The sequence below is a fragment of the Entelurus aequoreus genome, unplaced genomic scaffold (genome assembly GCF_033978785.1).
Source record: "Entelurus aequoreus isolate RoL-2023_Sb unplaced genomic scaffold, RoL_Eaeq_v1.1 HiC_scaffold_81, whole genome shotgun sequence".
Taxonomy (NCBI): domain Eukaryota; kingdom Metazoa; phylum Chordata; class Actinopteri; order Syngnathiformes; family Syngnathidae; genus Entelurus; species Entelurus aequoreus.
Genome location: NW_026908013.1, coordinates 57787 through 84700, shown reverse-complemented (window position 1 = coordinate 84700; position 26914 = coordinate 57787). Strand labels below are relative to the sequence as shown.

Genomic DNA, 26914 nt, shown 5'->3' with positions numbered 1-26914 from the left:
CTGTTGTTGAGTTTAACATGACAGCACTACACAGTCCCTTCATTAAACACAGACTGTTGTTGAGTTTAACATGACAGCACTACACAGTCCCTTCATTAAACATAGACTGTTGTTGAGTTTAACATGACAGCACTACACAGTCCCTTCATTAAACACAGACTGTTGTTGAGTTTAACATGACAGCACTACACAGTCCCTTCATTAAACACAGACTGTTGTTGAGTTTAACATGACAGCACTACACAGTCCCTTCATTAAACATAGACTGTTGTTGAGTTTAACATGACAGCACTACACAGTCCCTTCATTAAACATAGACTGTTGTTGAGTTTAACATGACAGCACTACACAGTCCCTTCATTAAACACAGACTGTTGTTGAGTTTAACATGACAGCACTACACAGTCCCTTCATTAAACATAGACTGTTGTTGAGTTTAACATGACAGCACTACACAGTCCCTTCATTAAACATAGACTGTTGTTGAGTTTAACATGACAGCACTACACAGTCCCTTCATTAAACATAGACTGTTGTTGAGTTTAACATGACAGCACTACACAGTCCCTTCATTATACATAGACTGTTGTTGAGTTTAACATGACAGCACTACACAGTCCCTTCATTAAACATAGACTGTTGTTGAGTTTAACATGACAGCACTACACAGTCCCTTCATTAAACATAGACTGTTGTTGAGTTTAACATGACAGCACTACACAGTCCCTTCATTAAACATAGACTGTTGTTGAGTTTAACATGACAGCACTACACAGTCCCTTCATTAAACATAGACTGTTGTTGAGTTTAACATGACAGCACTACACAGTCCCTTCATTAAACACAGACTGTTGTTGAGTTTAACATGACAGCACTACACAGTCCCTTCATTAAACATAGACTGTTGTTGAGTTTAACATGACAGCACTACACAGTCCCTTCATTAAACATAGACTGTTGTTGAGTTTAACATGAAAGCACTACACAGTCCCTTCATTAAACATAGACAGAGAGAAGTGAAACATTACAAAACTGGTATCATATGATCTGCATAACCAAAACTTGCCTGCAGGTTGTAATAGTTGAGGGTTTGTTGTGTTGTGTTGGCAGAGGTGCTCTCTGGTGGCGACATGGACATGATACATGTCCCTAGCTAGATACAACCTTATATATATATTGTACGTCCAGGACTTCACAGACAATAGCTTTGTTTATTAAAATAAAAAATATATATAAGGCAGGCTTCGCTACACATCTTAAAGTGTGCCAACTATCCGTCTGTTAGTGACAGACATTTTGTTTTTCTTCAGTCAATAGTATGGGTGTCCCCATCTGATCGTGATATTGAATATCGATGCGACATCCACAAAAAAACCCAAGTATCAGATGATCTCAGCTTGTATGTAAAATGTGCGATACAAGCAGTGCTACTTACTTGTGTGTGATATCATGTGCGATACAAGCAGTGCTACTTGTGCAAAGCTGTCCACTTTCTTCTATTATATGAAAGTCTTATACAAAAGGTAAACATGCTAGGCTATAGGCTACTAGGAGCTACACAACAGCTAAGCACACAATAGCACACAAGCTAGACATACGTAACAATCATTAAATAATAGTGCAGTGTCAATATAAACAAATATTACAATAAGTATAGTTGCATATTACTTACACATACAAAATCTCCAAGGCAGAAGCCTATTAGAAAGTATCCAGTAACAAACGTGTCCGCATCATTCAATTTACTGCATCCTGAGCTTAACTTCATGAATTGTTGTGGCCACTACGTGTCACCAAAAAAACAATTACACTCCCCTTCAACTTAAAGACAGCATAAGTCCATTCCAGATGGTTAATAATAAATAGGTTAATAATTGCCATTGTTCTGTGCTTGACTCATTTCACTTGATCAAACATTCCACTTTACTGACTTGCTAATTATCTTGCTGTTCAAATGTAAGTGTATTGTTAGCACTGTAGCGCACATGCTAATGTGGCTATAACTGTTGTATGCATGTAATACATGACATGTGACAGTGGAGGAGTGCTGCATGTAATACATGACATGTGACAGTGGAGGAGTGCTGCATGTAATACATGACATGTGACAGTGGAGGAGTGCTGCATGTAATACATGACATGTGACAGTGGAGGAGTGCTGCATGTAATACATGACATGTGACAGTGGAGGAGTGCTGCATGTATGGACAAAGTGAATAAAAGTTTTCTTGCGATACAGGTGGATCAATGCTGGATCTTCTGTTAGTGGCCTAGTGGTTAGAGTGTCTGCCCTGAGATGGGTAGGTTGTGTTAGTGGTCTAGTGGTTAGAGTGTCTGCCCTGAGATGGGTAGGTTGTGTTAGTGGTCTAGTGGTTAGAGTGTCTGCCCTGAGATGGGTAGGTGGTGTTAGTGGCCTAGTGGTTAGAGTGTCTGCCCTGAGATGGGTAGGTGGTGTTAGTGGTCTAGTGGTTAGAGTGTCTGCCCTGAGATGGGTAGGTGGTGTTAGTGGCCTAGTGGTTAGAGTGTCTGCCCTGAGATGGGTAGGTTGTGTTAGTGGTCTAGTGGTTAGAGTGTCTGCCCTGAGATGGGTAGGTGGTGTTAGTGGTCTAGTGGTTAGAGTGTCTGCCCTGAGATGGGTAGGTGGTGTTAGTGGCCTAGTGGTTAGAGTGTCCGCCCTGAGATGGGTAGGTTGTGTTAGTGGTCTAGTGGTTAGAGTGTCCGCCCTGAGATGGGTAGGTTGTGTTAGTGGTCTAGTGTTTAGAGTGTCTGCCCTGAGATGGGTAGGTTGTGTTAGTGGTCTAGTGGTTAGAGTGTCCGCCCTGAGATGGGTAGGTTGTGTTAGTGGTCTAGTGGTTAGAGTGTCTGCCCTGAGATGGGTAGGTTGTGTTAGTGGTCTAGTGGTTAGAGTGTCCGCCCTGAGATGGGTAGGTTGTGTTAGTGGTCTAGTGGTTAGAGTGTCTGCCCTGAGATGGGTAGGTTGTGTTAGTGGTCTAGTGGTTAGAGTGTCTGCCCTGAGATGGGTAGGTTGTGTTAGTGGTCTAGTGGTTAGAGTGTCTGCCCTGAGATGGGTAGGTTGTGCTAGTGGTCTAGTGGTTAGAGTGTCTGCCCTGAGATGAGTAGGTTGTGTTAGTGGTCTAGTGGTTAGAGTGTCTGCCCTGAGATGGGTAGGTGGTGTTAGTGGCCTAGTGGTTAGAGTGTCTGCCCTGAGATGGGTAGGTGGTGTTAGTGGTCTAGTGGTTAGAGTGTCTGCCCTGAGATGGGTAGGTGGTGTTAGTGGCCTAGTGGTTAGAGTGTCTGCCCTGAGATGGGTAGGTTGTGTTAGTGGTCTAGTGGTTAGAGTGTCTGCCCTGAGATGGGTAGGTGGTGTTAGTGGTCTAGTGGTTAGAGTGTCTGCCCTGAGATGGGTAGGTGGTGTTAGTGGCCTAGTGGTTAGAGTGTCCGCCCTGAGATGGGTAGGTTGTGTTAGTGGTCTAGTGGTTAGAGTGTCCGCCCTGAGATGGGTAGGTTGTGTTAGTGGTCTAGTGTTTAGAGTGTCTGCCCTGAGATGGGTAGGTTGTGTTAGTGGTCTAGTGGTTAGAGTGTCCGCCCTGAGATGGGTAGGTTGTGTTAGTGGTCTAGTGGTTAGAGTGTCTGCCCTGAGATGGGTAGGTTGTGTTAGTGGTCTAGTGGTTAGAGTGTCCGCCCTGAGATGGGTAGGTTGTGTTAGTGGTCTAGTGGTTAGAGTGTCTGCCCTGAGATGGGTAGGTTGTGTTAGTGGTCTAGTGGTTAGAGTGTCCGCCCTGAGATGGGTAGGTTGTGTTAGTGGTCTAGTGGTTAGAGTGTCTGCCCTGAGATGGGTAGGTTGTGTTAGTGGTCTAGTGGTTAGAGTGTCTGCCCTGAGATGGGTAGGTTGTGTTAGTGGTCTAGTGGTTAGAGTGTCTGCCCTGAGATGGGTAGGTGGTGTTAGTGGCCTAGTGGTTAGAGTGTCTGCCCTGAGATGGGTAGGTGGTGTTAGTGGTCTAGTGGTTAGAGTGTCTGCCCTGAGATGGGTAGGTGGTGTTAGTGGCCTAGTGGTTAGAGTGTCTGCCCTGAGATGGGTAGGTTGTGTTAGTGGTCTAGTGGTTAGAGTGTCTGCCCTGAGATGGGTAGGTGGTGTTAGTGGTCTAGTGGTTAGAGTGTCTGCCCTGAGATGGGTAGGTGGTGTTAGTGGCCTAGTGGTTAGAGTGTCCGCCCTGAGATGGGTAGGTTGTGTTAGTGGTCTAGTGGTTAGAGTGTCTGCCCTGAGATGGGTAGGTTGTGTTAGTGGTCTAGTGGTTAGAGTGTCCGCCCTGAGATGGGTAGGTTGTGTTAGTGGTCTAGTGGTTAGAGTGTCTGCCCTGAGATGGGTAGGTTGTGTTAGTGGTCTAGTGGTTAGAGTGTCCGCCCTGAGATGGGTAGGTTGTGTTAGTGGTCTAGTCGTTAGAGTGTCTGCCCTGAGATGGGTAGGTTGTGTTAGTGGTCTAGTGGTTAGAGTGTCCGCCCTGAGATGGGTAGGTTGTGTTAGTGGTCTAGTGGTTAGAGTGTCTGCCCTGAGATGGGTAGGTTGTGTTAGTGGTCTAGTGGTTAGAGTGTCCGCCCTGAGATGGGTAGGTTGTGTTAGTGGTCTAGTGGTTAGAGTGTCTGCCCTGAGATGGGTAGGTTGTGTTAGTGGTCTAGTGGTTAGAGCAGGGGTCACCAACGCGGTGCCCGCGGGCACCAGGTCGCCCGTAAGGACCAGATGAGTCGCCCGCGGGCCTGTTCTAAAAAAAAAAAAAAAAAAAAACATTTAAAAAAAAATAAAAAAAATAAAAAATAATTTAAAAAAAAAAATTAAATCTACATATAAAAAACACAAGATACACTTTCAATCAGTGCATCAACCCAAACAACCTCCCCCATGCACACTCATCCACACCCACTCACACAAAAGGGGTTATTTCTTTCTGCTACCAATATTCTGGTTCCCACAACATAGACAACACATCTGCAAGGGACACAGTCCCTGAAGCACACATGATTGTATAGGCTGCTGGTCCACTAACATTTTCATTAATTACTATTTTTTATGTAATCATTTTTATATTGTTTTACTTTCTTTTTTATCCAAGAAAATGTTTTTTATTTATTTATCTCATTTTATTTTATTTTTTAAAAAAGGGCCTTATCTTCAACAGACCAGGTTTTCAATGAAATTAGATTTGTTTAAAGGGTTTTTTAAACCAGGCCCAGTCCAGATAATGTCCAAGTCGGACTCAGCAACACACACCTTCATTCATGTACACAGAAAAAAATTAGGGAACACAACAGATTGCATATAATTTATAAACAAAATTACATTTTCAAAATAAGCATTTATGTACAGTCCAGATTATGTCCAGGTCACTCAAATTAGGGAACACAACAACAGATATCATATAATCTATAAACATAATTATACTTTCAAAATAAGCCTTTGAGGACTTCTCATCTTTTTTTTTAATGTTTTTTGGCATCATTATCGTTTTCAACCATGTAACTTTCTAAAGTTAGAAAATACTGAATAAATGTTTTAAAGAAAGTAATACTAAGTGAATATCTGTTTTTGGCCTTAAAAATAAACATTTTACCGAGTACTATAATTAAATTGACTAAATCATGATTGTCAATGAACTCTCCTAAAATAACAGAAACCACATTAAGCTTCATAAACAAACCAATCCTTAAACACATTTTTTCAACTTCCACCCAAAACAAAGACACAATATGACAATACCAAAACAAATGCAGGGTGGATTCAGGCTCCTGACAACAAAATGGGCAATCATCTGACTCTGTCATATTCCCTAATTTTAACATTTTCCCTGTGGGTAAGAAGTTATAAATAATTTTAATTTGAAAATAACGATTTTGCACATCGATAGTGGTTTTATAGATTAGTTTGAATATGGCATCCCATGGCAACAGGCAGTCAAAAAAGTCCTCCCATTTTCCATTTGTGTTGTATGAGGCAGCCTTCAAAGATTTCTTTATTAAATAAAAATTATATCTTTTTCTATTTATTTTAGTTCCTTTTCGCCAACTAGAATTTCTTATTAGAGGTTTACAAACTAATAATTTAGTAGTTCCATAATTAATTATTTGTTTCCATCTTTACCCAATTACTCCAGTTAGTTGATAAAATGAAAAGCTTGAGCAAGCATCACCATACATAGCTCTAAATTCATCATACTTCATAATTTTACCATTCTCATTGATAATATCATTGACAAAAATGATTCCTCTTTCAAACATATTTTTCCAAAAGAAAGGCTTTCCATCTATTACAATATTAGAGTTCATCCATATTAATTGCTGCAAAATATCGTCTCTTTTTTCTGGCACATAAAATTGAAAACACCACTATGAGTGGATTGTTTCCTTTATGAACCCCGCCATGTTTCCCAGCAGACTCTCTGGGAGGGGATCACTTGTAAAAAAGGATACAATTTCTTTTGATACAGTACATGTTTTTTGTCCAACAGGACATTTGTGTACCACTCAATGTTTAAATACATCTTTGGAACAATTGATGCTTTTAAAGACAGACACATAGCTTCAAGGTTGAGAAGTTTCAGGCCCCCATATTCATACTCTTTGTACAAAACCTGTCTTTTAATCTTTTCTGGTTTGCCGTTCCAAACAAAATCGAAGACCCTCCACTCATAAATCTTAAAAAAGTTTTGTGATGGAGCTGGTAATGACAAAAACAAATAAATAAATTGAGGAATAATTAACGAGTTGGCAATAGACATTTTACCATACAAGGTTAGGGATTTCCCTTTCCATAATTGCATAATTTTGTCCAGCTTTCTTAGTCGATTATCATAATTTACTGAGCCTAGATCTTCCAGATTTTCTGGGACAACAACACCAAGTATGTTAACTGGTCCATCTGTCCACAAAACAGGCACTTTGCATTCCATTCGAAAGGACGTTCCCTTTAGATTTCCGATCCTTAACATTTTACATTTATCATAATTAAGCTTAAGGCCAGATTGCTGTGAAAATATGTCCAAAAGATTAAGAAGGTTCCGCAAACAATGAGGAAAAATCTTATCTTTGTGAATCAGCCTTTTCTGACATGAACTTCATCAAGAACAAACACAGAACACGCCTCACTGATGCACATCTGCAAGACTCACTCAGAGTTGCAGTGTCAAGTTACACACCAGAGTACAACACACTAGTTAACAGCATGCAATGCCAGGCTTCCCACTAACTGACAAAGAAACAGATAACAGATTTGGTGTCCAGTTCAAAGTGTGACATGATTTAAAAATGTGAGAGTTTACTTTTGTATTTTACATGAGTTATTATTTGTACAAACATGGTGCAAAGTAATTCATGATTTGTTAAACAATGTTAGTGGCTAGCTAGTTAAAATGGGATATTGTGATTTCACAAGACTGTCTTAGAAGTGATCATTTGAAAATGTTCAATTTGAAAAATGTGCACTTAGAGAAAATATAAAAATAAAGTGTTGCATATTGATATTTATCTGTTTCTATATATATTTATTGTGAGAAATCATTAAGATGATCAGTGTTTCCACAAAGATAAATATCATTAAGTATTAATAATAACAGAGTTAAAGGTATATTGAGCAAATTGGCTACTTCTGGCAATTTATTTAAGTGTGTATCAAACTGGTAGCCCTTCGCATTAATCAGTACCCAAGAAGTAGCCCTTGGTTTCAAAAAGGTTGGTGACCCCTGGGTTAGAGTGTCCGCCCTGAGATGGGTAGGTTGTGTTAGTGGTCTAGTGGTTAGAGGGTCCGCCCTGAGATGGGTAGGTTGTGTTAGTGGTCTAGTGGTTAGAGTGTCCGCCCTGAGATGGGTAGGTTGTGTTAGTGGTCTAGTGGTTAGAGTGTCCGCCCTGAGATGGGTAGGTTGTGTTAGTGGTCTAGTGGTTAGAGTGTCCGCCCTGAGATGGGTAGGTTGTGTTAGTGGTCTAGTGGTTAGAGGGTCCGCCCTGAGATGGGTAGGTTGTGTTAGTGGTCTAGTGGTTAGAGTGTCTGCCCTGAGATGGGTAGGTTGTGTTAGTGGTCTAGTGGTTAGAGTGTCTGCCCTGAGATGGGTAGGTTGTGTTAGTGGTCTAGTGGTTAGAGGGTCTGCCCTGAGATGGGTAGGTTGTGTTAGTGGTCTAGTGGTTAGAGTGTCTGCCCTGAGATGGGTAGGTTGTGTTAGTGGTCTAGTGGTTAGAGTGTCCGCCCTGAGATGGGTAGGTTGTGTTAGTGGTCTAGTGGTTAGAGTGTCCGCCCTGAGATGGGTAGGCTGTGTTAGTGGTCTAGTGGTTAGAGTGTCCGCCCTGAGATGGGTAGGTTGTGTTAGTGGTCTAGTGGTTAGAGTGTCCGCCCTGAGATGGGTAGGTTGTGTTAGTGGTCTAGTGGTTAGAGTGTCCGCCCTGAGATGGGTAGGTTGTGTTAGTGGTCTAGTGGTTAGAGTGTCCGCCCTGAGATGGGTAGGTTGTGTTAGTGGTCTAGTGGTTAGAGTGTCCGCCCTGAGATGGGTAGGTTGTGTTAGTGGTCTAGTGGTTAGAGTGTCCGCCCTGAGATGGGTAGGTTGTGTTAGTGGTCTAGTGGTTAGAGTGTCCGCCCTGAGATGGGTAGGTTGTGTTAGTGGTCTAGTGGTTAGAGTGTCCGCCCTGAGATGGGTAGGTTGTGTTAGTGGTCTAGTGGTTAGAGTGTCCGCCCTGAGATGGGTAGGTTGTGTTAGTGGTCTAGTGGTTAGAGTGTCCGCCCTGAGATGGGTAGGTTGTGTTAGTGGTCTAGTGGTTAGAGTGTCCGCCCTGAGATGGGTAGGTTGTGTTAGTGGTCTAGTGGTTAGAGGGTCCGCCCTGAGATGGGTAGGTTGTGAGTTCAAACCCCGGCCGAGTCATACCAAAGACTATAACAATGGGAGCCATTACCTCCCTGCTTGGCACTCAGCATCAAGGCTTGGAATTGGGGGTTAAATCACCAAAAATGATTCCTGGGCACGGCCACCGCTGCTGCTCACTGCTCCCCTCACCTCCCAGGGGGCGAACAAGGGTGATGGGTCAAATGCAGAGAATAATTTGGCCACACTTAGTGTGTGTGTGACTATCAGTGGTACTTTCACTTGAACTACGGCTCTGATGCGGCAAAAGGTAGCACAACAGCATCTTTTAGAGGCGGTGCTTGGAGGACTTGCTGCTAGGGAGACACTTATTGGAGCTGACTGACTTGATGGTGTGTGTGTGTGTGTGTGTGTGTGTGTGTGTGTGTGTGTGTGTGTGTGTGTGTGTGTGTGTGTGTGTGTGTGTGTGTGTGTGTGTGTGTGTGTGTGTGTGTGTGTGTGTGTGTGTGTGTGTGTGTGTGTGTGTGTGTGTGTGTGTGTGTGTGTGTGTGTGTGTGTGTGTGTGTGTGTGTGTGTGTGTGTGTGTGTGTGTGTGTGTGTGTGTGTGTGTGTGGGCCTGCAGCAATGAGCATGCATTAGATGTGAATGCCTTGACAGTAAAACCAGGGTGGGTGCAAACTTCATGTATGGTACTGTACACTCCTCAACACTGGCAAATAGTGAGTACTGTCACAATTCATGTATGGTACTGTACACTCCTCAACACTGGCAAATAGTGAGTACTGTCACAATTCATGTATGGTACTGTACACCCCTCAACACTGGCAAATAGTGAGTACTGTCACAATTCATGTATGGTACTGTACACTCCTCAACACTGGCAAATAGTGAGTACTGTCACAATTCATGTATGGTACTGTACACTCCTCAACACTGGCAAATAGTGAGTACTGTCACAATTCATGTATGGTACTGTACACCCCTCAACACTGGCAAATAGTGAGTACTGTCACAATTCATGTATGGTACTGTACACTCCTCAACACTGGCAAATAGTGAGTACTGTCACAATTCATGTATGGTACTGTACACCCCTCAACACTGGCAAATAGTGAGTACTGTCACAATTCATGTATGGTACTGTACACTCCTCAACACTGGCAAATAGTGAGTACTGTCACAATTCATGTATGGTACTGTACACCCCTCAACACTGGCAAATAGTGAGTACTGTCACAATTCATGTATGGTACTGTACACCCCTCAACACTGGCAAATAGTGAGTACTGTCACAGTATAACATCAAGTAGGGTTCCACCCATATTTATAGATGTATCTGCCTTTTTGTTTGTTTAACTAGAACTGTACTACATCAGTATGGCAAAAAAAGAGCGTTATTGTCATTTTTCAATGAGTACATGTCTTTTATCTGGCACTAAAGTGTGCCAAGATGTCCATGTGTAAGTGCACTAAAGTGTGCCAAGATGTGCATGTGTAAGTGCACTAAAGTGTGCCAAGATGTCCATGTGTAAGTGCACTAAAGTATGCCAAGATGTCCATGTGTAAGTGCACTAAAGTGTGCCAAGATGTCCATGTGTAAGTGCACTAAAGTGTGCCAAGATGTCCATGTGTAAGTGCACTAAAGTGTGCCAAGATGTCCATGTGTAAGTGCACTAAAGTGTGCCAAGATGTGCATGTGTAAGTGCACTAAAGTGTACCAAGATGTCCATGTGTAAGTGCACTAAAGTGTGCCAAGATGTCCATGTGTAAGTGCACTAAAGTGTGCCAAGATGTGCATGTGTAAGTGCACTAAAGTGTGCCAAGATGTCCATGTGTAAGTGCACTAAAGTGTGCCAAGATGTCCATGTGTAAGTGCACTAAAGTGTGCCAAGATGTCCATGTGTAAGTGCACTAAAGTGTGCCAAGATGTCCATGTGTAAGTGCACTAAAGTGTGCCAAGATGTCCATGTGTAAGTGCACTAAAGTGTGCCAAGATGTCCATGTGTAAGTGCACTAAAGTGTGCCAAGATGTCCATGTGTAAGTGCACTAAAGTGTGCCAATATGTCCATGTGTAAGTGCACTAAAGTGTGCCAAGATGTCCATGTGTAAGTGCACTAAAGTGTGCCAAGATGTGCATGTGTAAGTGCACTAAAGTGTGCCAAGATGTCCATGTGTAAGTGCACTAAAGTGTGCCAAGATGTCCATGTGTAAGTGCACTAAAGTGTGCCAAGATGTCCATGTGTAAGTGCACTAAAGTGTGCCAATATGTCCATGTGTAAGTGCACTAAAGTGTGCCAAGATGTCCATGTGTAAGTGCACTAAAGTGTGCCAAGATGTGCATGTGTAAGTGCACTAAAGTGTGCCAAGATGTCCATGTGTAAGTGCACTAAAGTGTGCCAAGATGTGCATGTGTAAGTGCACTAAAGTGTGCCAAGATGTGCATGTGTAGGTGCACTAAAGTGTGCCAAGATGTCCATGTGTAAGTGCACTAAAGTGTGCCAAGATGTCCATGTGTAAGTGCACTAAAGTGTGCCAAGATGTCCATGTGTAAGTGCACTAAAGTGTGCCAATATGTCCATGTGTAAGTGCACTAAAGTGTGCCAAGATGTCCATGTGTAAGTGCACTAAAGTGTGCCAAGATGTGCATGTGTAAGTGCACTAAAGTGTGCCAAGATGTGCATGTGTAAGTGCACTAAAGTCCACGTGTCACTAAGCTGGGCGGGTCTGATCACCACCACTGCAGCACACATAATCCCAGGATGAAGGTGGAGGAGGGGATGCTGCATCAACCTCCAACATCATCAGCAGAACCAGAGGCTTTTATTTTGACGGTGCAATCGTGACATATGATGGATGGTGCATAGAATGAGGTCCACTCACGAAAGTGTCGGTACCGCTGGGACACAGCACGGCACGTAGAAAGACATAGAATGAGGTCCACTCACGAAAGTGTCGGTACCGCTAGGACACAGCACGTAGAAAGACACGCCAGGCTCGGCGTAGAAGTCCAGCCGCCTCTCGTCGTCCTCCTCGGCGAAGATGAGGTCGAAGGGGTTGCCGGAGCACCACTTCTCAGCCGCCTCCACCAGATGCTTGAACTCCATCCTCGCTTCTCCCGTAGGCCCCCCCCCCTCCTCCTCCCGTAGCCCCCCCCCCCTCCACCCGCCTCCTCCCGTCTTTCCCGCACGCCCGCTGCTCCACGTAGAAGAAGAAGAGACAAAGAGGACGAGCAGTTTAATGCTGCATCTCTAATGCTGCATCTCTCCTCTTCCTCCTCCTCCTTTAATGCTGCATCTCTCCTCCTCCTCCTCCTCCTCCTTTAATGCTGCATCTCTCCTCCTCCTCCTCCTCCTCCTCCTTTAATGCTGCATCTCTCCTCCTCCTCCTCCTCCTTTAATGCTGCATCTCTCCTCCTCCTCCTCCTCCTAGTGTAATGCTGCATCTCTCCTCCTCCTCCTCCTCCTAGTTTAATGCTGCATCTCTCCTCCTCCTCCTCCTCCTCCTAGTTTAATGCTGCATCTCTCCTCCTCCTCCTCCTAGTTTAATGCTGCATCTCTCCTCCTCCTCCTCCTAGTTTAATGCTGCATCTCTCCTCCTCCTCCTCCTCCTAGTTTAATGCTGCATCTCTCCTCCTCCTCCTCCTCCTCCTAGTTTAATGCTGCATCTCTCCTCCTCCTCCTCCTAGTTTAACACGCGAAGTCCCAGAGAAGGGTCAATTGACATTTTTACCTAGAAAACACACAAGAGGGTCATTTGACCCCTAGTCCCCCCTGTGGACACTCCTTTTGTTATGAAAATGTGGCTGTTAGTGGCACACGGCAGGGGGCCACTTGAGCCTGTGTGGGGGAGGGGACCTTACAGCTCAAGCTTTAGTTCTGAGGTAGGTTGTGTGTGTTTTTGCAAGGATCAACAGAATGAAGGGATCAACACTCTGACATTTATTGTTAAAAAAAATACAAAACAAAACATATTTACAAAGAATGAAAAAGCAACTGTTTTCCCAGTTTTGGTGTGGAGGGTTGTTGCAGAAGCAATTGTTATTTTTGTGTGCCAAAAATAGTTTAAAAAAAAAAATTTACAAAGAAAAAAGCATATTTACAAAGAATGAAAAACCATGTCCATGTAAACGTGACTGACATACATTTGAGCAGTCACTCACAATCCTGGCACTGCCATTGCTCCTTTCGGCATTTCCCACATGTATAATTTTTCTGTCTACCTAGACAAACTGCCCCTAACAGCCTCATTACCATAACAAAATGAGTGATTAGTGTATTCGGGAAAAGCGTCGGGCCAAATGACCCCTCTCTGGGTCTTCTAGGTAGACAGAAAAATGCTGGGACTTCTAGTGTTAATGCTGCATCTCTCCTCCTCCTCCTAGCTAATATACCTACACGTTTACATGTGACTGTATAAGTATTCATTATTTTCGTATAGTTTCAGTTTCACGTCACCGTGGAGTTCTGGAGTCTGTTTAGCTGATGGGAGAGCTAGCTTGCACTGTTTAGCTGATGGGAGAGCTAGCTTGCACTTTTTAGCTGATGGGAGAGCTAGCTTGCACTGTTTAGCTGATGGGAGAGCTAGCTTGTACTGTTTAGCTGATGGGAGAGCTAGCTTGCACTGTTTAGCTGATGGGAGAGCTAGCTTGCACTGTTTAGCTGATGGGAGAGCTAGCTTGCACTGTTTAGCTGATGGGAGAGCTAGCTTGTACTGTTTAGCTGATGGGAGAGCTAGCTTGTACGGTGACTTCTATTTGGATTGATCAGCCGTTTTACTGCCGTGTTACAGACACCGTTTGGAAATGCTTAAGGTATGTAAATAAACCTTTACTGTATATTTCTGAGTACATCAGCCATTTCACAAGGTGGATATCTGCGGTGCGGCTAATGTATGGGAAATATGTTTTTCTTGTCAAATGCCCTGTTTTTAAAAGTTACCATCTCCTGAAGTTGTTGGCTGTGGTGGCGGGAACTGTCACATGATGTACATTTCAGGACAGGAACTGTTACATGATGTACATTTCAGGACAGGAACTGTTACATGATGTACATTTCAGGACAGGAACTGTTACATGATGTACATTTCAGGACAGGAACTGTTACATGATGTACATTTCAGGACAGGAACTGTTACATGATGTACATTTCAGGACAGGAACTGTTACATGATGTACATTTTAGGACAGGAACTGTTACATGATGTGCATTTCAGGACAGGAACTGTTACATGATGTACATTTCAGGACAGGAACTGTTACATGATGTACATTTCAGGACAACAAAGACTGGATTGCAACTACAAAGAAGGTATTTGCTTTGGAGACATCCAGGCAGGGACACGGCCATTTTTAACTTCTATACATACCCACGTCCATCTTATTGCTCCTGGGAAGGAAGAGCTATTTCATTATTGTTAGTAAGATTTTTGGCTGGGATGAGCAAATAATGTGTGTCAAAGTCAAGGTCCGAGGGCCACATCTGGCCCGCCACATTGTTTGATGTGAGAGCCTGGAAATAATGTGCACTTCTAGGGGTGTGGGAAAAAATAGATTCGAATTCGAATCGCGATTCTCACGTTGTGCGATTCAGAATCGATTGTTATTTTTAAAAAATCGACTTTTTTAAAAAATGTATTTATTTTTTCATTTTTATTTTTAATTTTTTTTAATTGATCAATCCAACAAAACAATACACAGCAATACCATAACAATGCAATCCAGTTCCAAAACCAGCAACACTCAGAAGTGCAATAAACAGCAATTGAGAGGAGACACAAACACCACACACAACAATTGAGAGGAGACACAAACACCACACACAACAATTGAGAGGAGACACAAACACCACACACAACAATTGAGAGGAGACACAAACACCACACACAACAATTGAGAGGAGACACAAACACCACACACAACAATTGAGAGGAGACACAAACACCACACACAACAATTGAGAGGAGACTGTTGCGTTTGACCAGATGTTCCTCCAAGTGGGATGTAAAACGCTGGTCAGTCCCAAGTTCCTTAGATGACATATAAACTGACTCAAAGGTACCACCAAGCACAGAATAGGTATTTTGTAATTTATTGTCAAATATTTGAGAATAGAGACCAGCCTCGAACAACACATACGAATGCGCAGCCCAAGTTGATCTGGCATTCCAAAGGAAAAAGCAACTCTTTTCACACAAAGAAAGCCCCCATCCCCCCCCCCCTCCTCTCAACACTGATAAGAAGAGAGACTTGGGGGTTGTGTTCACATTCCTGATGGTTTACGACCCTGTCTAAACAGGCAATCTGAAGACAAAGAGAAACTGGTATACAGAGTATACATGGAAAAATATGAGCTGATTCAAACATGATTATGAATAAAGAAATAACTCTTAAACATATGCATTATCCACAATCCCCCTTCAGATCTTATCCAAAAGATCTCTCTCTCACCGTCGTCTTCTGGGCTGTAGGATTATGTGTGTGTAATTAAAGCCTCGCTCTTCTATGACCTAGAGGGGGAGAGGTTACTAGCACAATCACCCCTTATATGTGTTACCTCGGTAACACACACTAAAAATGAGTCGTTTTCTGCTCCCGTTCTTCTTCAAATGCCTCAGGCTCAAAAGGCGCTGCTGGGGGGTCGAGTGGGGCAGATGTAGTGGCGATGTCAGCAATGACATCCGCTGGTAATCTGTCAGGTTCTTCAGCAGGAGTGTAGAGGGAGAGGTGGTACCAGGTGTCCCCTTTACCAGCTAGTCGAAGGGCGTGAGACGTCCGTTCCACGACCTTGAAGGGACCAGTCCACCTGGGCTCCGTCCACTTGCGTTTGATGACCTAGATCTTGACCCTCTCAGCGGGCGGAAGGGAATCTGGAGTGGCGGGCTGTCATCCTCGTATCTGTACAGAAGAACTGGCACACAAATTCTGCATTTTTTGTGTAAAATACCATTTTGGTTTTACGCTGAGTCCTCCTTCCATGGGGGGCTGCTGGTCCTGTGAATGGCTGACCTGTATGCAGCTCATAGGGTGAAAAACTCAAAGGGCGGTAAAACAGTTTTATTCACGGACCTTCGAATGATCATTAACGCTAATTGCAACATGTCAATCCAATTAAATTTGGTCTGTGCACAGATTTTAGCCAATTAGTTTTTAATGTGGGCGGTATAGCTCGGTTGGTAGAGCGGCTGTGCCAGCAACTTGAGGGTTGCAGGTTCGATCCCCGCTTCCGCCATCCTAGTCACTGCCGTTGTGTCCTTGGGCAAGACACTTTACCCACCTGCTCCCAGTGCCACCCACACTGGTTTGAATGTAACTTAGATATTGGGTTTCACTATGTAAAGCGCTTTGAGTCACTTGAGAAAAAGCGCTATATAAATGTAATTCACTTCACTTCACAATGTTCTGGTCCATCCTTTCAACCTTACCTTGGGACTCAGGATGGTACCCCAAACCTGTGTTCTAGTCCGAAAGCCTTTTCGACCAAGGCCAAGTGAGTTTTTTTATTTTTTTTATTTAAATGGTTGCCGTTGTCTGACCTAATCTTTTTGGGGAAACCATGTCGGGGTACTAGGTCATTCACAAGTAATTTAATTACTGATATTGCATCCTCTTTTGAGGTTGTTGTTGCTTCCGGCCAACCACTGTGATTGTCAACACAAGTCAGTACGTACCTTTTCCCTTGTACCGTATTGATCATATCAGTGAAATCAAAGACTATATATACATGGTTCACCCTCACCTCCTCCCTATTCTAAATTTGATCTACTTAACTACTATCGATGTGTAAAATCGTTATTTTCAAATTAAAATGTAGTTATAACTTCTTACCCACGGGAAAAATGTTAAAACTATGGAATGTGTCAGAGTCGGATTATTGTCGATTTTGTTCCAAGGAGTCTGTATCCACCCTCACTCACCCCCTTCTGTTTCTGAAAAAGGACTGTGTTAGTCATACTATCACTTTCAGAAACATCTAAGAAAAAGGTCAGCTAATAGTCAAGTAGCGGAGGACAAGTCATATTTGAAGTCAATGATAGTCTCTTTAGCCTCTGTGGTCCACTGGGGGGTGTTGTTAGGGTAGGGGACCCCTTAGCAATATCACAAATAACTCAAACTCCACTAAATATGCTTATATTTTATATTGTCACAAATACTAGAAAAATACTACCCGTATGGCGGATGCTTTATCAATAGTATTTTGAAATTTTACCACACCTGGTGGCCCCAATAATTGATTAAGTCAAGCTCATGTTGTAGAAAGTCGAATGATGCGGACACGTTTGTTACTGAATACTTTCTATCAGACTTCTGCCATGGCAACTTTGTGTATGTAATGAGCAACTATAATTATTTGATATGCTTAAATGTGTAATGTGTCGTTTTAGCTCAGCTGTTGTGTAGCTGCTAGCTCCTTGTAGCCTACAGGTGTCTAAAGTGCAGCCCATAGTTATGTGTTTAACACAACTATGTGCTAAACCTAAACAATTGAAAATGTGGTATTTGGGTGTCGGTGTAATGTTTGGCAGCTACGCCGTGTCTTATCATTGCACCTAAGTTCTTTGGTTTTGTAGGCGAGGACAGAGAGCAAGTGAACAATGTGGGACACAATTGTGTCCATCTTATACCATGCTAGTTGTTTCAAAGATAGGTCAACATGAGCAACCACACCTTGAGTTCCAACATATATAAATATACAAAGGAGTCAAAGGTCTCCTGGTATGAGTGTCTAACTGGTGATCATAACATATGGCGAGTCGGGTGGCAGAACACACGGAAGCATCTCAGTCAGTCAGGGTTTTCACTGTTAGAGCAGTTGGATGTCAGCCATTCCTGTTGTTTCAGGCTGTGGTATGAGCTCATGGAAGAGCCTTGGTAGTGGTGTCGCAGCTTGGTGGTTGAGCCGTCAGGTAACACCAGGAAGGTTCCTTCTGTGCGATATTGAATGTCAGGGTACAGTCTGTAAAGGAGGTCATTACCAATCTGGCAGGGTGTGTGCAGGTCAATCACGAAGGGGTGCTTTAGTGTGTGTCCCGCAATCTGAACCGGAAGTGGTTTGGTGACAGGTAACCTTCTTGTGACCCCAGCGAAGCCTTCGACCTTTAAAGAGGAAGCACACAGTTTCTTTGGTACCTCTGCATTCAGAATCGAATGGGTGGCGCCAGTGTCAATCACGAACTGATAACATTGTCGTTGACACTCATGTCCAGCAGGGGGCCAGTCTGTATCTCCTGCTGGGGCTCCTGCGGTGGGCGTCCTTTGCCACGCTTTTGTGTTCGTTTGTTGGCACTACGGAACCTTTCCTGTTCGAAAATGTTCGGACAATCACGACTCCAGTGACCAGGCTGGTCACAGCCGAAACAGTTTCCACCCCGGACTGGCTTTGAAGCACCGTGTTATCCACCACCCGAGTCCAACCGTCTGGTCGCACGTCTGTTGAGGATTCTTTCCTCCACCTGTTGGAACTCAGAAGCAAGGTCACCCAGTGCTGAATATACCCTAGCTGATTTTTTACTAATTAGTTCTTTTGACCTTTTATCTTCAGCGATCTGTAAATTAAGGAGTTGCTTCCTTGCTGCTCTGTCATTAGCCTCATCATCCTCATCTTGAGGAAAGAGACTGCGCATGGCAGTAGCTATGTTTGTAACGTATGGTGTTATCGATGAGGTCGAAGATTCAGCCATTAATCCTGCTTGTTGTTCTGTATTTTTGCCATCTTGTGTGGAAACACAATGATACAAAATGTTTCTAAAGTCTGCTACGGAGAGAGTGTATCCTGCTGTTAGCTTGTCTAATGTGTTGAGCCAAAGACTCCCACCTTCAGACACAGGTGGAAGTTTGTCAACAATGGCTTGCATGTCTGCCACAGCAAAAGGCTTATATTGAAATATGCCGCTATTATCAGGAAAAAGTGGATATGCGTGTCCCTCCAGCTTTTTTGAGCGTGTGTTGTATGCATGTGGTTCATGTGGGTGTTGGTCAATGTAGCCTTCCATTGAGCCATTAACAGTTACAGGAGACCACAAAGTCTGGCTCTGTTGTGTGTTGTTCAAGAATGTCTGATGTGCACGTGAGAGACTGTCATCTACTGGGGGAGGGCATTTGTTTATGGCAACAAAATGGTCTGGCGTGTAAAGTGAGGAGTTTTGCGTTGACTCATGCATTATCTGCTGTCTAGTAAGATTAGGCCTATTCGGGAGGTTTTCCGCTGGGTGGATGTTATTTTGGGGCTTAGGCACCAGAGGTGATTTACACTCAGGAGACAGCGTTAGTTTTGGGGGAGGGTTCAGTCTTAGAGGGGCTGTGTGAACACCGCCCTCGTTTGTCACAGGAGTAGGGGGTGGACCAGAGAGCTTTGTTTCTGTTTCGACCACCAGGGCTCCTCCTGTGACTGTCAAAAGTGGGTATAAAGACGCCTCCGGCTTTATGTCATAGGGCGGTGGTTTAGTCAAAGTCTGGGCGGGTCGTTTGAATTGTCTTGCGCATGCGCGACAGGCGAAAAACCAATCAGTCAATTCTGTCATTAATCATCGGTTCTTTTGTTGCATTTCGTTTTTCCACGTAATCCCCGTTTACTTTTATCATACGCCAAACTCTTAAATTCTCTCCCTGAGTGTTCCATTTTCACCAGCGCACACACACACACACACACATGAGCACGCGCATCCAGCACACACACACACACATGTAAGCACTCACGCACACACAAGCAAGTGCCTACGGCCCTACGCACACACACACGCACACGTAAGCACTCTCTCTCTGCGTTTCACTTTACCATAAAACTTCCAGTTACTTTTTTATTTTATTTTTTATTTTACCAGACGTTTGAGTTCACAACTTTTCGAGTATTGTAAACTCCCTCTTAACCCTTTCAAGGAACGTTCTCTTTTCGACAACCGTCCATTCAATTGATCATTTCAAAGTAATGACTAATCACATTTTCCCCAGCCGCCATCACATTCTTGTCTGTCACACTCCTTGGCCATTGTGTCCATTTTTTTTTTCAGGGGCCTCAAACCCCTGAACCATACGGCGGCCTTTAACCCCATACTTTTATCATACAATACGCAGCTAGAGCCTCTAACTCTAACCCGTGCAATTTATCGTACAATACGCAGCTAGAGCCTCTAACTCTAACCCGTGCAATTTATCGTACAATACGCAGCTAGAGCCTCTAACTCTAACCCGTGCAATTTATTGTACAATACGCAGCTAGAGCCTCTAACTCTAACCCGTTACTATTTATTGTACAATACGCAGCTAGAGCCTCTAACTCTAACCCGTGCAATTTATTGTACAATACGCAGCTAGAGCCTCTAACTCTAACCCGTTACTATTTGCTTACTCGTCAGTGAAGCAGCCCGTCACGGTAATCTTGACACAATGACGTGAGTGGTATTCACAACTTTTATGCAATGGTGGCTACGGCAAAATGCAACCAATCTATCAAAATGCAATCAATCAATCAAAATCACCACTCTGTGTCTGGGGTACAATTCTGTGTTTGACTTACAGACCTCAGGACAGACTCCTAATGCAGATTTTATCTAAAAAGAAAGGTTCTGCTTACCTTGAATTATGTTTTGGCCATGTGAGTCTGTCCAGAAGATTGCAAGAGAAGGTCCAATTGTCAGCGTGTCATCTCAGACGAAGCCCCCAAATTGTTGCGTTTGACCAGATGTTCCTCCAAGTGGGATGTAAAACGCTGGTCAGTCCCAAGTTCCTTAGATGACATATAAACTGACTCAAAGGTACCACCAAACACAGAATAGGTATTTTGTAATTTATTGTCAAATATTTGAGAATAGAGACCAGCCTCGAACAACACATACGAATGCGCAGCCCAAGTTGATCTGGCATTCCAAAGGAAAAAGCAACTCTTTTCACACAAAGAAAGCCCCCATCTCCCCCCTCCTCCTCTCAACACTGATAAGAAGAGAGACTTGGGGGTTGTGTTCACATTCCTGATGGTTTACGACCCTGTCTAAACAGGCAATCTGAAGACAAAGAGAAACTGGTATACAGAGTATACATGGAAAAATATGAGCTGATTCAAACATGATTATGAATAAAGAAATAACTCTTAAACATATGCATTATCCACAAGACACAAACACCACACACAACAATTGAGAGGAGACACAAACACCACACACAACAATTGAGAGGAGACACAAACACCACACACAACAATTGAGAGGAGACACAAACACCACACACAACAATTGAGAGGTGACACATACACCACACACAACAATTGAGAGGAGACACAAACACCACACACAACAATTGAGAGGAGACACAAACACCACACACAACAAAGCAAAAGTAGTGAAACAAAAATGAATATTATCAACAACAGTATCAATATTAGTTACAATTTCAACATAGCAGTGATTAAAAATCCCTCATTGACATTATCATTAGACATTTATAAAAAAGAACAATAGTGTGACAGTGACTTACACTTGCATCACATCTCATAAGCTTGACAACACACTGTGTCCAATATTTTCACAAAGATAAAATAAGTCATATTTTTGCTTCATTTAATAGTTGAAACAAATGTACATTATTGCAATCAGTTGATAAAACATTGTCCTTTACAATTATAAAAGCTTTACTACTCTGCTTGCATGTCAGCAAACTGGGGTAGATCCTGCTGAAATCTATGTATTCCATCAATAGACAATCCTTTTCAATCGGGAAATTATAGTTTTTGTATCGAGAATCACGTTGAATCGAAAAAAATCGATTTAGAATCGAATCGTGACCCCAAAAATCGATATTGAATGGAATCGTGGGACACTCAAAGATTCGCAGCCTTATGCACTTCCTTTTTCTTGCTAAACATATTCCTTCTGTCAATTTTGACTTACAATCTCATGTCTTTTTAAGATTAAAGATTAAAGTACCAATGATTGTCACACACACACTAGATGTGGTGAAAATTGTCCTCTGCATTTGTCCCATCCCCTTGGGGAGCAGTGGGCAGCAGCGGCGCCGCGCCCGGGAATCATTTTGGTAAATTAACCCCCAACTCCAAACCTTGATGCTGAGTGCCAAGCAGGGAGGTAATGGCTCCCATTTTTATAGTCTTTGGTATGACTCGGCTGGGATTTGAACTCCAACCTACCCATCTCAGGCAACTTGACTGTCTGATTGTGCAAAAAATAATTGTGCAAAAACACGAAATGTGTCCAAAGCTGGGTTAGGGTTAGTTAGGGTTAAGGTTAATTTTAAACAATTTTAAAATTTCAAAATTTGTATCTTTTTTAAACAATTTTTAACAATTTTAATTTTTTTTTAGTTTTTTAAAATTATTTTTTAACAATTTTTAACAATTTTAAAATTAAACAATTTTAATTTTTTAAAAACAATTTTAAACCATTTTAATTTTTTTAAACAATTTTAAACAATTTAATTTTTTCGTAAACAATTTTTATTTTTTTAAAACAATTTTAAACAATTTTAAACAATTTAATTTGTTTTAAACAATTTTAAACAATTTAATTTGTTTTAAACAATATTAAACGATTTTAAACCATTTTAAACCATCCATCCATCCATCCATCCATCCATCCATCCATCCATCCATCCATCCATCCATCTTCTTCCGCTTATCCGAGGTCGGGTCGCGGGGGCAGCAGCTTAAGCAGGGAAGCCCAGACTTCCCTCTCCCCAGCCACTTCGTCCAGCTCCTCCCGGGGGATCCCGAGGCATTCCCAGGCCAGCCGGGAGACATAGTCTTCCCAACGTGTCCTGGGTCTTCCCCGTGGCCTCCTACCGGTCGGACGTGCCCTAAACACCTCCCTAGGGAGGCGTTAGGGTGGCATCCTGACCAGATGCCCGAACCACCTCATCTGGCTCCTCTCGATGTGGAGGAGCAGCGGCTTTACTTTGAGCTCCCCCCGGATGACAGAGCTTCTCACCCTATCTCTAAGGGAGAGCCCCGCCACCCGGCGAAGGAAACTCATTTCGGCCGCTTGTACCCGTGATCCTGTCCTTTCGGTCATAACCCAAAGCTCATGACCATAGGTGAGGATGGGAACGTAGATCGACCGCTAAATTGAGAGCTTTGCCTTCCGGCTCAGCTCCTTCTTCACCACAACGGATCGATACAGCGTCCGCATTACTGAAGACGCTGCACCGATCCGCCTGTCGATCTCACCATCCACTCTTCCCTCACTCGTGAACAAGACTCCGAGGTACTTGAACTCCTCCACTTGGGGCAGGGTCTCCTCCGCATCCCGGAGATGGCACTCCACCCTTTTCCGGGCGAGAACCATGGATTCGGACTTGGAGGTGCTGATTCTCATCCCAGTCGCTTCACACTCAGCTGCGAACCGATCCAGCGAGAGCTGAAGATCCTGGCCAGATGAAGCCATCAGGACCACATCATCTGCAAAAAGCAGAGACCTAATCCTGCAGCCACCAAACCAGATCCCCTCAACGCCTTGACTGCGCCTAGAAATTCTGTCCATAAAAGTTCAGAACAGAATGGGTGACAAAGGGCAGCCTTGGCGGAGTCCAACCCTCACTGGAAACGTGTCCGACTTACTGCCGGCAATGCGGACCAAACTCTGGCACTGATCATACAGGGAGCGGACCGCCACAATCAGACAGTCCGATACCCCATACTCTCTGAGCACTCCCCACAGGACTTCCCGAGGGACACGGTCGAATGCCTTCTCCAAGTCCACAAAACACATGTAGACTGGTTGGGCAAACTCCCATGCACCCTCAAGGACCCTGCCGAGAGTATAGAGCTGGTCCACAGTTCCACGACCAGGACGAAAACCACACTGTTCCTCCTGTAGCCTCCTCTCCAGCACACCCGAATAGACCTTACCGGGAAGGCTGAGGAGTGTGATGCCACGATAGTTAGAACACACCCTCCAGTTCCCCTTCTTAAAGAGAGGAACCACCACCCCGGTCTGCCAATCCAGAGGTACCGCCCCCGATGTCCACGCGATGCTGCAGAGTCTTGTCAACCAAGACAGCTCCACAGCATCCAGAGCCTTAAGGAACTCCGGGCGGATCTCATCCACCCCCGGGGCCTTGCCACCGAGGAGCTTTTTAACTACCTCAGCAACCTCAGCCCCAGAAATAGGAGAGCCCACCACAGATTCCCCAGGCACTGCTTCCTCATAGGAAGACGTGTTGGTGGGATTGAGGAGGTCTTCGAAGTATTCCCTCCACCGATCCACAACATCCGCAGTCGAGGTCAGCAGAACACCATCCTCACCATACACTGTGTTGATAGTGCACTGCTTCCCCTTCCTGAGGCGGCGGATGGTGGTCCAGAATCGCTTCGAAGCCGTCCGGAAGTCGTTTTCCATGGCTTCCCCGAACTTCTCCCATGTCCGAGTTTTTGCCTCCGCGACCGCTGAAGCCGCACACCGCTTGGCCTGTCGGTACCTGTCCGCTGCCTCAGGAGTCCTATGAGCCAAAAGAACCCGATAGGACTCCTTCTTCAGCTTGACGGCATCCCTCGCCGCCGGTGTCCACCAACGGGTTCTAGGATTACCACCCCGACAGGCACCAACTACCTTGCGGCCACAGCTCCAATCAGCCGCCTCAACAATAGAGGTGCGGAACATGGTCCATTCGGACTCAATGTCCAGCACCTCCCTCGTGACATGTTCAAAGTTCTTCCGGAGTGGGAATTGAAACTCTCTCTGACAGGAGACTCTGCCAGACGTTCCCAGCAAACCATCACAATGCGTTTGGGCCTGCCAGGTCTGTCCGGCATCCTCCCCCACCATCGCAGCCAACTCACCACCAGGTGGTGATCGGTAGAAAGCTCCGCCCCTCTCTTCACCCGAGTGTCCAAAACATGAGGCCGCAAATCCGACGACACAACTACAAAGTCGATCATGGAACTGCGGCCTAGGGTGTCCTGGTGCCAAGTGCACATATGGACACCCTTATGTTTGAACATGGTGTTCGTTATGGACAATCTGTGACGGGCACAAAAGTCCAATAACAAAACACCGTTCTGGTTCAGATCCGGGCAGCCATTCTTCCCAATCACGCCTCTCCAGGTATCACTGTCGCTGCCAACATGAGCGTTGAAGTCCCCCAGTAGAACGAGGGAATCACCCGGGGGAGCACTCTCAAGTACTCCCTCGAGTGAATCCAAAAAGGGTGGGTACTCTGAGCTGCGGTTTGGCACGTAAGCGCAAACCACAGTCAGGACCCGTTCCCCCACCCGAAGGCGGAGGGAAGCTACCCTCTCGTTAACTCCAACATACCCTCTCGTTAACTCCAACATGCAGGCTCTGAGCCGGGGGGCAACAAGAATTGCCACCCCAGCCCGCCGCCTCTCACTGCCGGCAACGCCAGAGTAGAAGAGAGTCCAGCCCCTCTCGAGAGAACTGGTTCCAGAGCCCTTGCTGTGCGTCGAAGTGAGTCCGACTATGTCTAGTCGGAACTTCTCCACCTCGCGCACTAGCTCAGGCTCCTTCCCCCCCAGCGAGGTGACGTTCCACGTCCCAAGAGCTAGCTTCTGTAGCCGAGGATCGGACCGCCAAGTGCCCTGCCTTCGGCTGCCGCCCAGCTCACATCGCACCCGACCTCTATGACCCCTGCTATGGGTGGTGAGCCCATTGGAGGGGGAACCCACGTTGCCTCTTCGGGCTGTGCCATGGGGACAGGCCCGGCCACCAGGCGCTCGCCAATGTGCCATTTTAAACCATTTAAAATTTTTTTAAACAATTTTAAATTAAAAAATGTTTTTTTATACCATTTTAAACAATTGTAAACGATTTTAAAATTAAACGATTTGAAAATTAAACAATTTTAAAATCAAACAATTTTAAACAATTTTAAAATTAAGCAATTTTAAACCATTTTAAAATTAAGCAATTTTAAACAATTTTAAACAATTTAAATTTTTTTTAAACAATTTTAAACAATTTTAATTAATTTTTAAATTAAGCAATTTTTTAAAACTATTTTAAACACTTTTAAACCATTTTAAACCATTAAAAACAATTTTAAACAATTTTAAACAATTTTAAACAATTTTAAACAATTTTAAACAATTTTATATCAATGGTATTTTAAATAAAATTTAAATAAAAAATGGAATGCCTCTTTTCTATTTGCAGCCTTCTGAGGTAAATATCAACATTAACTTTTTCCACAGGCTAATACATTTGAAAATAAAATAACAATGAATAAATCAACCATTCAGGACTTTAAACTGCTCAGTTTGCGACACACTGATCTGATCTGATGTGCCCAAGCCAGATACCTGACATCTTTTCTGGGATGCTAGTTCATTAATGTCAGGGCTCAGGTGGGCGGGGTTGGGGGGTCGGGGTTTGGTGGTAGCAGGGGGTGTATATTGTAGCGTCCCGGAAGAGTTAGTGCTGCAAGGGGTTCTGGGTATTTGTTCTGTTGTGTTTATGTTGTGTTACGGTGCGGATGTTCTCCCGAAATGTGTTTGTCATTCTTGTTTGGTGTGGATTCACAGTGTGGCGCATATTTGTAACAGTGTTAAAGTTGTTTATGCGGTCACCCTCAGTGTGACCTGTATGGCTGTTGATCAAGTATGCCTTGCATTCACTTATGTGTGTGTGTGGAAGCTGCATGTATCATGTGACAGGGGCCGGCACGCTGTTTGTATGGAGGAAAAGCAGACGTGACGACAGGCTGTAGAGGACGCTAAAGGCAGTGCCTTTAAGGCACTGGAAATCGGGAGAAATTCGGGAGAATGGTTGCCCCGGGATACTTTCGAAAGGGGCACTGAAAATCGGGAGGGTTGGCAAGTATGAGTATTAGCGGTGAATGCGGTGTTACAGCGGTGTGCCGCTGTATAATACCGGTGGGCCAGCTCTAATGTTAATTTGATATTGCCTCAAGGGCCAAATGAAATTACACGGCAAGCCAAATTTGGCCCGCGGGCCAGAGTTTGACACCCTGGGTTTAAAGGGTTCTTAAAACCAGGTCCAGTCCAGATTATGTCCAGGTCGGGCTCAGCAACACACCTTCATTTATGTACATTCAAAATTAGGGAACACAACAACACATTGCATATAATCTGTAAACAAAATTACATTTTCAAAATAAGCATTTGAG

At 44.1% G+C, this 26914-nt stretch overlaps 1 protein-coding gene across 1 annotated transcript in view; it reads right to left on the bottom strand.

Moving 5' to 3' along the window:
• LOC133645439 (maturin-like) overlaps positions 1 to 11978 on the bottom strand; it is a 28652-nt gene extending 16674 nt beyond the window's left edge. The window contains exon 1 of the mRNA XM_062040272.1: positions 11778 to 11978. Within this exon, the coding sequence (XP_061896256.1) occupies positions 11778 to 11936 (159 nt within the window). The 5' untranslated portion in view covers positions 11937 to 11978. The remainder of the gene's footprint in view (positions 1 to 11777) is intronic.
• Positions 11979 to 26914: the final 14936 nt, after the last annotated feature.